We start from the raw sequence: 12,781 nt of genomic DNA on the forward strand, positions 1-12,781 counted from the left end.
AACATTTCAAACCCCCCAAATCTTATAAATTGAACCTTTAAAATAGAGATAAAAGTGAAATGGAAGTGAAAACAGGTCAAACCAATGGAAAACTCAATACTAAAATCACACCTCATAGCTCCAGTAGGGTTTTACCACACTGTTTTGTTACAAACATATCAGAAGTAGATCTAGGTGTTTTAGTTCCAGAAAGCAAGAAGTGTCTTACATGATCCTATCTTTTTGCCATCTCCCTCTCTTCCAATAACTGATAATTTCCACCACTCTCTGCTTCCTAGTCAGCTGCAAAATTACAGATTACAGATTTGCTAATAGTCAAGAGAGGGAAGTGGATCACTGAAGGGCAGAAAGATTGAAGGAGAGAGGCCAAAGATGGCATGGACTGAGCTGAGAAAAAACTAAAAAATCTCAAGCTGACAGTAGTTTGAGCTTGAACTGAGACAAAGAATGGGCTGTTGAATGACAGCAGGGCGAGATGAGAAATGGCATATGCTAATTTGAGTTTATACGCCTGAGATATCCCTTGAGAGCCTTTTAATAATGCTAAGGCATTGTGATACTCAGGTGGCCTGTGCTCATCACTGCCAAAACCAGGAGAATATGCTAATAGCTGACTCATCTGCCGGAGGAAAATCAAACAAAGTAAACAACACCTCAGCTGTTCCCTGTTAGTATGAGACGACGATGGACTGGAGGGAGACGAAGCCTAACTATCTATCAAAGAGCTGCTCCATGCAAAAACCTCCAAATGAGACACAGTTAATGTACAGCTAATGCCTCTGTGACTTTTATTTAGCATGTCGTACATTTCCTCCAAAAAATATTTGAAACACATCATCAAGCTCAAATCTATGAGGAAAAACTTGGCATTTTAAGTCGCTTAAATATGAGTAGAGCAGAGAGCAGCTGGTGTGTCTAATCAAAACTACACTGTGTGAAAGTGCTCTGTAGAGACACAACCACAGGGAGGTTAACCCAAATGCTCAGATCAATACACTGAATAAATGCTTAGAGTGGCACATCTCTGAGTGCTGAAGTAAAAAGGACACACTCACAAACTCCATGAAATAAAACAGATAAAGCATGGGGTCAAAGCATTAGAGAATCTGCTGTGAACAGCAAAGACCAGCAAGCAAGCATGGGTACATGAAGACACAAGTGATACGGATCATATGCTATCGTATGCTAATATGACTGAGAGGGTAAAAGTGAGACTGAGCACATTTCTAGCATGTTTCATTGCTATAGCAACAGCCTTTGTACTTGAGGAGGGAAGTGGGTGGCAGAAAAAAGAGCAAGAGTAAGAGTGAGAGGAGTGACAGAGTGAGAGACTTTGGCTTGCTCCTTTCTCTTGGCGAGGTTCTACCAATCGAGCTCGCTGCCAACCCAAGACCCTGGGGCTTTAAACAGTCAAGGTCACTGAAGAGGAAAAATGAACAACTCCTAAACGTGTTTCTGCATACTCTACATCTGAGCAGGGTGATACGCAGCAGTTGTGGCTCTCACAGACAGAGGGAGCCACTATTGTACTCACAACGTGTGCAGGATTGTCCTCCACAAGACCCACTACACATCAACCGAAGGATCATGGTGGCGCTAAAATACCCTTGAAAGGTCACAGGTTTTTAAATGGATTTGAACATAATTGTACCCTTATTTAGAAAGGTAACACTTAATGCATTTTCCCTCTTGTATTAAACATGCAAATGAAAACAACCCTGGACAGAATCTGAAATATATTCCACTCTGAGTTAACATTTTATGCCAGAAGAAACACAGTTATGATGGGAATTAATAACGTCAATATAGCTCACCCAATAAATGCAGTGAAGCGTTCATATTAAATTATATACCCAACAATCACATACACATTAGCATAGGTCTGTGAAGGACAACCTTGAGCCACAAAATCCATGTGTGTCTGAGTGTTTGAAGAGTACGAGCTCACAGAAGCCCCAGAGGTAACACAGGCTGAATATCATATTAGTTAAGGCTATTAGAGCTAGCCTTGTTTCATAGAAACCAAAAGTTTGCAGTCAGTCTTCGACACCCAGCCTCTTCACACATACTTACACGACTATCCTCACATGTCCTTTAAAAAGACTCGCAAGACTGCTCCAAAGGCTTTGGCGCCTTGTGTAAAGCTGACTAGTTATTACGTCTGTTGAAATCGGTGACGGATGCTATTTTTAGGATATGTGAAATGTATCTCTCACACACGAATCATGATGAAATACCCATGTGTGGCAGTAAGTGTTCAAACACACACATGCACATACATACACACAAGATGGATAGAGCAGATTGAAGCAAAGGCAGGAAGCAGACTAGTGTGACAAACTATACATGAATTCATACATAATGCATAATCGATACAAGCCAGAATAAATTTAAGTTTTATGTTAGAGAATAGAGATTATATGCATGGTTTCCCTCAGTTTGTGGTGGGCTTAAGTGCTTGGGTTTTCATTGTCTTATATGACTAGAAAGTATACTATTTAGCACCTGCATTATTACATTATTTAGAGAATAGCTCAAAGAAGTACAAAAACAAATCAGCTCATTTATGTTGTTATCACAAGTGCAATTTCACAAATGAGAGGTGACCCCACGTCTAAAAACTTGTCAAGAATGGAATATTTTAGAGCATTAGAGAAATGTTTATTCCATTTAGACGTGTAAAAACTCTTACGCTTTGTCTGTAAGAAATCTTATTTCATCAGGGAAAGTGTTTAATTATACTGATTCCACATTACCATACAATTTCAAGTAGATTAGTCTTAATTGTAAATGCATCTTGCTTAATTGTATATGTATTTGACAAAGATCCCATACGTATCACACATTCCTAAAGACTATAAAGTATTTTTACAGTTTGATTTGGAGGAGCAGACCTTTACTAACACATAAACCTAACCCCATGCAGCACTTTTGGGATGAACTGGGGCACTGAGCCAGGCCTTATTGCTCAGCATCAGTACCTGGCCTCAGTAATGCTCCTGTGTCTGGGAGCAAATCCCAGCCAGGTTTCCGCAAATCTTAATAAAACCCTTCTCAAAGGAGTAAAGGATGTTATCACAGCATATTAAAACTGACAGTAATATGTGGATTTGATGTTTTGGTCGACTCATTGTTTGCTGTTTAGCGTTCTCTGCAATTCATATACTTTTTATGTGAGTTTTTCATATACTTTCACAGCATTCTAGCCTCACTCTGAAAGAAGCTCGTGTCCAGATCTTATTACAGTTAAACATCCTTGGAGCTTAATCATGTGTGACAAGGAAGTTAAAAGATCACTTGTGTTTATCAGCAGGGTTACACACAGACTACCTCGCTGCTTTTCATGAAACTTGGTGGAAAGGTAAGACATGAGCCAAGGAGGAACCCCTTAAATTATGGAGCAGATCCATAAAAAAAGGGTATAACACGGACTTGTTCTTTATTCTCTTTTTTGACACTGGAGAGTCCAGAGTCCCAGGCTAACAACAGAGCAGTAGAAAAGTGAATCAGTCAAACCAATGATATTCAGACTAAAGGCAGAAGATTCCAATCTGGTTGTTCTCAGTGATGATGGAAATATAATGGTGAATCTGCAGCTAATTATCTTAAGCTTCCTGTCTGTTACTCTGACCCGTTGTATCACAATGAACCCATTTACATGACCATAAAAGTCTCATAATGAGGAGTAATGAGATAATTGAAACAATCTGACGCATTTACATGTACTTCATAAATGCAATAATCGAAAAACCCTGGTTTATACATTTCAGTCTATTATTGGATTTCTTTTGGAGTACATCCACAGTGACATACATAGAAACAATAGACTCAAACTTCCTGTTATTGTATTCCACTCATGCTTGACGACACATCACTCCCGTTTTCTACAATTTCTTTGATGTAAAAAAATAAAATAAATCAGATTAACATGTATACATGTATGAAGACATGGGAGTTTTGGTGAGAAATCCACGTGTCATCATCCAGTTTTTCATAATCAGATAAGTGCAGTTTTCTGATAAAACATACCAGATTATACTGTTGACATGATCATTTGAATAATCTGATAACTCCAGAAATCGGATAATGATCTAAGTTTTAGTGTACATGTAACCAGGCACAAACAATATCAGTTCTTTGACATCACCAAATCCCTTCCTAATGTTTATAACATTTGGGGTTTTGGTTCAGCAGGGTGAATTTCTGAGCTGTGATGGAGATTAGAGACAAGTTTGGTGAGTTTTATGCTAACTTGGTTTTGATGATATGATGAAGAAAGATATAACAAGTAGTGCCAGGCACAACAAACCCTGGCCCTCGCACATATTTATTATATACATACATATTATTATAAGTAATAATTAGTATAAGTAATATAAGTAATTTTATTATAAGTAAATGGGAAGATTTTAAAAATTCATAAAAATTTGAAGTTTGACCTAGTTTTCCCAAAACGTAATGAGATCCATTCTGGGTCACTGGCAATCTATAAACCAAATTTAGTATGAATTCAACTAACAGTTTTGCTCCTAGAGTGTTAACAAACAAACAAACATACAAAGAAAAAACAAACCAAAAAAATTAAAACAATGCAAAACAAAAATGCTTTTGTGTTTGGTCCATGTTCTGGCTACATGACAGACTGTAGACCTTATATCACAATATGCTAAATTTAAATGTTAGATCATATGTAGTGTTGTAATTTGCTGTTCATTGTAATTGTCATGGAAACAACAGTTTTCCCATAATAGTTAATAGATTATTCAGTGACCTGCACCACTTCTCCCATAGGACTCCAGTCAAACAGATCAGCCTCTGGTCTTCATTCAATTAACCTGAGGTCCTGAAATATTTCCAGACTGGAATCTTTCATCTTTAGTCTAGATGTCTTTAGTTAAATACAGTGTTGGTACCGAATGTCAAATGCAAGGAAAAGAAAGGTCATAATTTGTGGTTTAATAATATTGTGGAGTGAATAGAGTGGATTACTGGTATTGACAGAGGTCTGACCTGTGTTTCTGAGCTCTTTTCTAGTTAAATTTGTGTCTTTTACATGTTATCATATCTAGATATGTTACACTTATAGGTGTAAGAAACTCTGGCACCATTCATTCAAATTCAGCTACCACTTCAAGACTGAAAATTATACAATAACCTCCACAAACAATGTTAGCTTCCCATATTCTGATGAGCGTTCCGCAGGATGTGGTTTATTTTGACATTACATTTCTGTACAGTGGCCTTTGTCCGTTACCTGAACAGTTCAAAACCCTTTTCACCTGTTTATCTTTACATGCAAAATCACTCTCCGATCTTGTCTTTGCCACCGTGTGCATATGTTAAAGCTGTCCTACGGTCTCTGCAGGCCTACTGCGTGACAAGGCACTGACGGAGATAACTTTGTGAAATTAAAGTCAAGGTAAAGGGAGAGGAGGAGTTGACGGTGGCGCTGTGTGAGGCCTGTTGATGTGTGATGAAGTGAATACAGAGTCAGTGTTTCTCCCACCAGGGGAAATCAGCAGAGGGCACAGAGCATGGAAAACCAGGGGAGGAGGAGTCGTGGCCAACAAGCAGAAAATCCTCTCATTAATAAAATATGCTGATGAAATTAGAACGTCTAGATCAGTCACACAGGCACACACACGGACACACACTTGATTTCTTTTCTCCTCATCTTCTGCATTAACCCCACTGATTGAAAAATTATCTGGAAGAATTGCTATGATTGGAGATGTTCAGTTCCTGTGTCGATCTTAAAACACGCATGTAAGTGTCAACATTATTTTAATTAAACTGAGACTTATTCTTTGATTTTGGTTGTCTGCTCACAGGCCACATGTTTAAGTGTACTTGAGCATCGAGTGGGTACATACATGTATATTTTCTATATAGTTTCATGTTACATTATGATTCCAGTAAGTACATGCTGATGAACAAATAAAAGGAAGGAATAAATACAGGTTATTCAAACGTGGTTTATTAAAAATGCTTATAAATGTCTCAGAACACAAGCTTCCATCTTTGATACACAGTATAAAAATACCTTTGAAATAGCACCTTTTTCTGGCAGGTAAACATGCAGTTGTGAAAAAACACAACTCCCCCCATTTAATAAAACAATATGTACAAACATTGGCAGAATATTGTGCTCGATTCTTCATATTTAACACAAATGATAAAACTATATTCATAGTGATAGCACAACATATTTTGTGTTTGCGTACTAATTATTCTGTTTTCTAGAGCAGAGAGGAGGTTTAATGGTCATCAGCAACAGACAGAGATAGACTGAACTAAGACTTAGATTAACATAGTTATCTCACAATTTAACTAATTATAGTTATATTGGAAAAAGAAGTTGCCTTTGGGAGGAGAACTCAACGACCAAGATGTCAAGTCACTGAGCTTAAAGCTCAGTTACAAAGTGCCAGAGTTAGTAAAATGTGCATTTTTGGACTACACTGACACTCTCTGTACTGCTGTTAGTCATATAATGGTGCTGCACCGTCCATTAAATTGTAACAAATGTATAAAATTTAACCCTACAACAACAAACGTATCATATTTGATATCTGAATTTTGAAGCCCTCTACATGATTAGTGTGATATTTTTTTTTCTTGAAAAACCTAATGTATACAATTAGATACATGCAATACATGGATAATCCACCAGGAGGGAGGAATTCGTTCATCTGAGGCCTCTCCAGTGACACTACAAGACTGCCATTAATGACGAAGGAGGAAGAACTTTGCCAATTTTGAAAAGGAATTACTATTGTTAGACATGTTTGTGTTATATTATGTTTTTGTTTGTTCAAAAATAATAATAATATTTGAGCATTGAGACCTGATGTATCAAATATGATACAAAATTTAAACTCATTCATGGAAACTGATATTTGAAAAAAAATTTTGTGGTTGTTCAGAAGGACCAATAAAGGCTCCAGTTTCAAAGAACTGGAATTACCTGTCAATGATTCAATGGTTCAGGCTTTACAGGGATAATTTCATAGGGACTCGAGCTTAAAGGAAACCTAATGATTCACTCAGTAGTTTCACTTTTGTAATCCATAGCAATGCTCATATATACCCAATATGATTGCATTTAAAGATGTGGTTAATCAGAAACTTTAAAGTTCAGAATATCATAAACCAATCAACATGAATATAACATATATTCTTTTAAAGATTACACCCAAGTCCTGCAGTTCATGCTGAGGAACATAACTGGAAGGCTATCAGTATGACAAAACTTTGAAATGCTCATCTACACTATGGAAAAATACCTCCAGGCACCACAGCTGGTTCTTTTATGAAGTGGACTACAGGATACAGGGCATTGGAAAACAGAGAAAACACTTTTTAACACAATATTCCATATACTACGCTGAGGTCATGTCACTTATTTTATTCCATAAAATATCCTGGAATGCATGCAGTGTTTTACAGCATCTTCTTGGTTTATTCTAATTCAGGTTGTGTTTTTTTTAGACTTCCCCCTGGATACATTAAAATTCAAGGCACCGCTTCTCAAGTCAGAATTAAAAAAGCAGGGACAAATGAGTCATAGTAAGTTCAGTACTAATTAGCAGCATGTGTCTGTTTTAATGGAGTTCTTCCTGTCACTATTAGTGTTACATAATTTGGTTGTGTCTTAGTTATGACTTCTCAGTTATAAGAATGAATCTAAACTTTCTTCTTCTTTGGTCTCATAATACAGCCTTGTATTTTGACACTTGCGTTTGTGAAGCAGCACTCTTTAGCTGACCTGCTGCCATTTGTTCACTCTATAAACTGGTATTTAGTTCAGAAATATTACATTACACTATAAGGTGTCAGGTAGTTTGGCCATTGCCTGTAAATCTGTAACACAAAACAAACAAAAGTACAATAGCACCACAAAATTATAGCAAATTTAAGTGAGAAAAACAGGGTGTAGTGTGAAAAAAACAAAGACGCTCTGCTTCAGTGTGCAAATGTTATTCTCCCTACTGCAAAAAAGATATCAATATCCTTTTTTAACCCTTTATAAATACAATTGTGTCTTTTCAATTGTTTATGGTAAAGCAAGGAAGCTCTGAAATTGGGTTACACAAACAATAAATAAACAAAAATATATCTTTACCACCTACACATGATTGATAAAAGCTATGTAAAGGCTAACGTTCTCATGGTGAGGAGGAGATGGCCACAATCATCGTGCTTTCTTTAAGGGATGAGGACCTGCGTTAACATATCAGATGTTAGTTCAAGTATAATCAATATAAACTGAAATGTAGGTGTGCATACAGTATGTGTGCCTACCTTCGACCCCCCTGAGGCAGACGTCCACACATTCCTCCGGGTGGAGGAAGCGGTTGTCGTTTCCTTCACAGCCGCTGTAGATGAACGGTCTGCAGGCCTGAACCTGACTGTTAAAGTACCAGCGTAAAGTGTATCGTCCACAGCTCCCTTCATCCATGGGCAGTTGACACCGGTCTGGAGCTGCAGAACATACACATGTGATGAGAGTGTACAGACAAAGAGAAAATTAAACTAATGACAGGAGTAAACTAATGACAAGAGAGCAGGCCATGCAAAAACAAACAGCAGCAGAAATTAAGGGAGTGACAGAGAAACCACTAGAAATGTACCAGTGTAAGATTTTCATCTCATAAAACATCCGTCAGAGGTGTCACAAGTATCACATTCAATATTTATTACTCAGGTAGAAGTATAGATACTAGGGTTTAAAAAGACTCCTGTAGAAGTTGAAGTATCAACTCAAGCTTTTTACTCAAGTAAAAGTGTAAAAGTACTGGCTTCAAAACTACTTAAAGTATAAAAGTAAATGTAAGGGGAAAAAAATGCCATTAGGACAAAATCCGCGCCACAGGGGCCTATAGTGCACTACCCCACCTCCCCTAAAACACATTTTTCTAAAGTCCATAATGACTATAATGTTATAGTAAAATGTTAATGTTGAAAAATTTGGGATGCACTAGGCTACCTGTGTCAGCTTCATATATGCCCATTGAAAATGAACACATTTTAGTTCAATGCAAATGCATTAAAGAACCATATATGTGTACTAGTGAGCATTAACATGTGTTTAACAGAGCGGAAGATATGATGACTAGTTGAATATAAGTATTGTGATGGTGCAAAAAATCCAACTTCAGAGTCATGTTTTCTTTAACCTTTATTGGAATGTAAATGCACATCCAAGCTTAGCTGCAGGAATCTACGAGGGCAACGGATGGAAGATAACAAAACTGGACAAGAACACTGGTGTACCCAGGGCAGGCTTAGTAACAATGACCCTTGTACGGTTGTCTGTATAGTCGAGTGGTTGGGACATTTCACTCAAGTTCTCTTGAGTCTGTCACGGACATCTTCATACTAGGTTACATACGTCTGTTATGTCCTTGCTGGAGCGTGACATGATGCGTGTCATGTGCAGGTACATATACGGAATGATATATGTTTATACTTCTCATCCAACCACAATCCGGATAGCAGAATTTATCTGGGTAGTTTTTTTTAATTTCAATGATGACAAGCCAGAATGAAATAGGAGTAACGAGGCTATTTTCAAAATGTAAGGAGTAGAAAATACAGATAATTGTGTGAAAATGCAAAGAGTAGAAGTAAAAAGTCAGCTGAAAATTACTCCAGTCAAGTTTAGATAAAGTAAAGTAAGTAAAGTAAATTTTATTTATAGAGCACTTTTCACAGACAGAGTCACAAAGTGCTTTATCAATTCAAATCAGAATCAAATTAAGTTTACAGAGACCCAACAGAATCCTTCAGGGGCAAACACTTGTGATTGGTGACAGTGGCGAGGAAAAACTTCCCTTTAACGGGCAGAAACCTCGAGCAGACCCAGACTCCTGAAGGATGGCTGTCTGCCTTGACCAGTTGGGGTTAAAGAGAGAGAGAGAGAGTAAAGGAGGAGAAAAGAGAGAGCGATAGAGATATAGAGAGACTGGGGGGGGGGGGGGATGACACATGGAGTACGTTATGATGAATACATAGAGTGTAATCAGTCTGTGGTGGTCCTGGGTCAGGTGGGAGACTAAAAAGCCTTTTTGAACAGGAGGGTTTTGAGGTGTTTTTTAAAGCTCTCTACAGAGTCCATGGACCGTAGGTGTAGAGGCAGGTCATTCCATAGACGTGGTGCCACAGCTTTAAAAGACCTGTCACCGCGTGTGCTAAAACAGGTCCGTGGAACCATCAGCAGGTACTGTCCTGAAGACCTCAAGCTACAAGTCGAGCTGTAGGGCTGGATCAGGGAAGCAATGTATGCAGGGGCCTGGCCATGTAGGGCCCGGAAAGTTAGCACAAGAATTTTGAAATGAAGACGATATAGAACAGGGAGCCAGTGGAGAGATTTAAGGATGGGAGTGATGTGGGTTCTCCTGTTTGTGCAGGTCAGAAGCCTGGCAGCAGAGTTCTGGACAAACTGTAGACGGGCCAGCTCCTTCTTGTTTAAGCATGTAAACAGGCTGTTGCAGTAGTCTAAGCGAGAAGATACGAAAGCGTGAACGATCATCTCGAGCTCATTTGTGGACACCATAGATCTGAGTTTGGAGATGTTGCGTAGGTGGAAGAAACAGTTTTTGACTAGGTGTTTGGAGTAGAATTCTAAAGACATGTCCTGGTCAAAGATGACACCCAGATTCCTCAGTTTGGTCTTTACCGAGGAACTCAGGTCTCCAAGGTGATGTTTGATCCCTGGGATTGCACTATCCGGGGCAATGATGAGGGTCTCAGTTTTGCTGGAGTTCAGCTGGAGGCTGTTATCATTTAGCCACTGCTTCAGCTCTGACAAGCAGTTGATTAAGGAACTCAGTTTGTGGGGCTCAGAGGAGTTAAAGGAGCAGTATATCTGGATGTCATCCGCGAATAGATGATAGGAGACATCACTGTACTGTCGGATAATGTGGCCAAGTGGGAGGACATAGAGTAAGAATAGGACTGGTCCCAGGACAGAGCCTTGGGGCACACCACACAGTAGATCCGCTGAGTCAGATTGGAAGTTGTTTATTGACACAGTGAAGCTTCTGCCGGTCAGGTAAGAGGAGAACCAGTCTAGCACAGGACCTGACATCCCTACCAGGTCCCTCAGTCTCTCAATCATTATGGTATGGTCCACTGTGTCAAAGGCCGAGGAGAGATCTAGCAGGACCAAGACCGTGGATTTCCCGGAGTCAGCCGCCATCAGGATGTCACTAGACACTTTTAATAGTGCGGTTTCTGTTGAGTGGCGTTGTCTAAACCCAGACTGAAAAGTGTCATAGATCTGGTGTGTCTCCAGAAAAGCTGTAAGTTGTTTAGACACTGCTTTCTCAAGGATTTTGGCCAATAGGGGGAGCTTTGAAATGGGCCTGTAGCTTTTGAAGTCTGTGGGGTCCAGTGTGGTTTTCTTTAGTTTAGGTTCTATGATGGCCTGTTTGAAGGAGCTGGGAAACAAACCAGTTGTGAGCGACAGGTTAAAAAACTTTATGACCCATGGTCCAATAGTGTCAAAGACACCGACAAGGAGCTTATGGGGTAAGCTAAGATAACCAAAATTTCTAATTAAGTAAGGTGATGAAGTATTTGTACTTTGTTACTTGACACCTCTGACATCAGTTTCATGGCCTCATGACATACATTACATACTTATTGGATCATTATGATTGGCTATTGATTGGCCTGTATGAAAGTCTCCCATTTGAATACAAATACGGTGGTGGAAGAAAGTTTTTGTTCACCCATGCATTTGTCCTATATTGCATTAAGAATCCCTCTTAAGTCATTGAACACTAACATGTATTGTTTCATTCTCCAAACCCACATGCTCCCCTCTGCACATGCTCTGCTCCATCGAGGTCAAATCTAGTTGTTTCAGCAAAATAATGAAACACATCCAGGGCATGACATGTTGAAACTCTCAAGAATTTAGTTTTGTTATTTTTGTCTTGTTAATAATAAACAATACAAAATCACATGCATTTGTTTGTGTACGTCTGATAATAGTTTCAACATCTTTTAAAACACAAAACAGATTTTTCTGAAAATATTTCATGATAACATTTGAGATTTTGTAAAATTTTAAAGGTATCTGAAAACTTTTGTCCACTACTGTAGAATAAATGACCTGTACGTCTCCTATGTGGAAAAGAAAAAGAATACGATAATACAACTGGGAGAGAAAAGCATGCAGCAGGTACATTCTCTGTCAAGCTGCATTTATCTTATCACTTAAAATAAGAAAATGAAGGTGATAATCACCGATTTCATACCTTAAAATAATATATGACTGCAACTGAAACAAATACTCACGTCCACTGAAATCAATGATCATGAAAGCCATCTGTTCTTCTGGGTGGTTTACGTTTGATGGATGCAAAGGGTTAAATTAGGTCTGATTTCATTGTTTATTTCTATTTTACCTACCATTCTACCAACTTGCAGAATGTATATAAGTTGAAGCAGCAAGGCAGGTGATGAAAACAGCACTGAAACATGCAGACAGGAAGAAGTATCCCTTAATAAATCCCTTAACAGAACAGCAGTGCATAAGCTGGTTTTACCTTCCACTGTGACACTCCTCTTGGACCTGACTGTTTTGGACTTGACTGCTGTCACAGGTCTAACTGTGCCTGCTTTCTGAACATCGACTCTTGCTGCTTTCTGAACATCAGCACTGTCTGATTTCTTTGATTCAACTGATTTCTCAGACTTTGCTTTGACAGCCTCACCTGTCAACACACAGACACATAATGCATACACACATATCGACACAAGCATGAAC

General features: G+C 38.6%; 1 protein-coding gene across 3 annotated transcripts in view; it reads right to left on the reverse strand.

Annotated features, from left to right (window-relative positions):
* Positions 1-7,481: 7,481 nt before the first annotated feature.
* col7a1 (collagen, type VII, alpha 1) overlaps positions 7,482-12,781 on the reverse strand; it is an 89,936-nt gene continuing 84,636 nt past the window's right edge. For 2 of the 3 annotated variants that reach the window (XM_030135290.1, XM_030135289.1), the window contains exons 117-119: positions 12,561-12,728; positions 8,305-8,484; positions 7,482-8,223 (exon numbers count right to left, since the gene is read on the reverse strand). In XM_030135290.1, the coding sequence (XP_029991150.1) occupies positions 8,195-8,223; positions 8,305-8,484; positions 12,561-12,728 (377 nt within the window). In that variant the 3' untranslated portion in view covers positions 7,482-8,194. The remainder of the gene's footprint in view (positions 8,224-8,304; positions 8,485-12,560; positions 12,729-12,781) is intronic. The other variant, XM_030135291.1, reaches the window with a different exon arrangement.

The sequence above is a fragment of the Sphaeramia orbicularis genome, chromosome 5 (genome assembly GCF_902148855.1).
Source record: "Sphaeramia orbicularis chromosome 5, fSphaOr1.1, whole genome shotgun sequence".
NCBI classification, from domain to species: Eukaryota; Metazoa; Chordata; class Actinopteri; order Kurtiformes; family Apogonidae; genus Sphaeramia; species Sphaeramia orbicularis.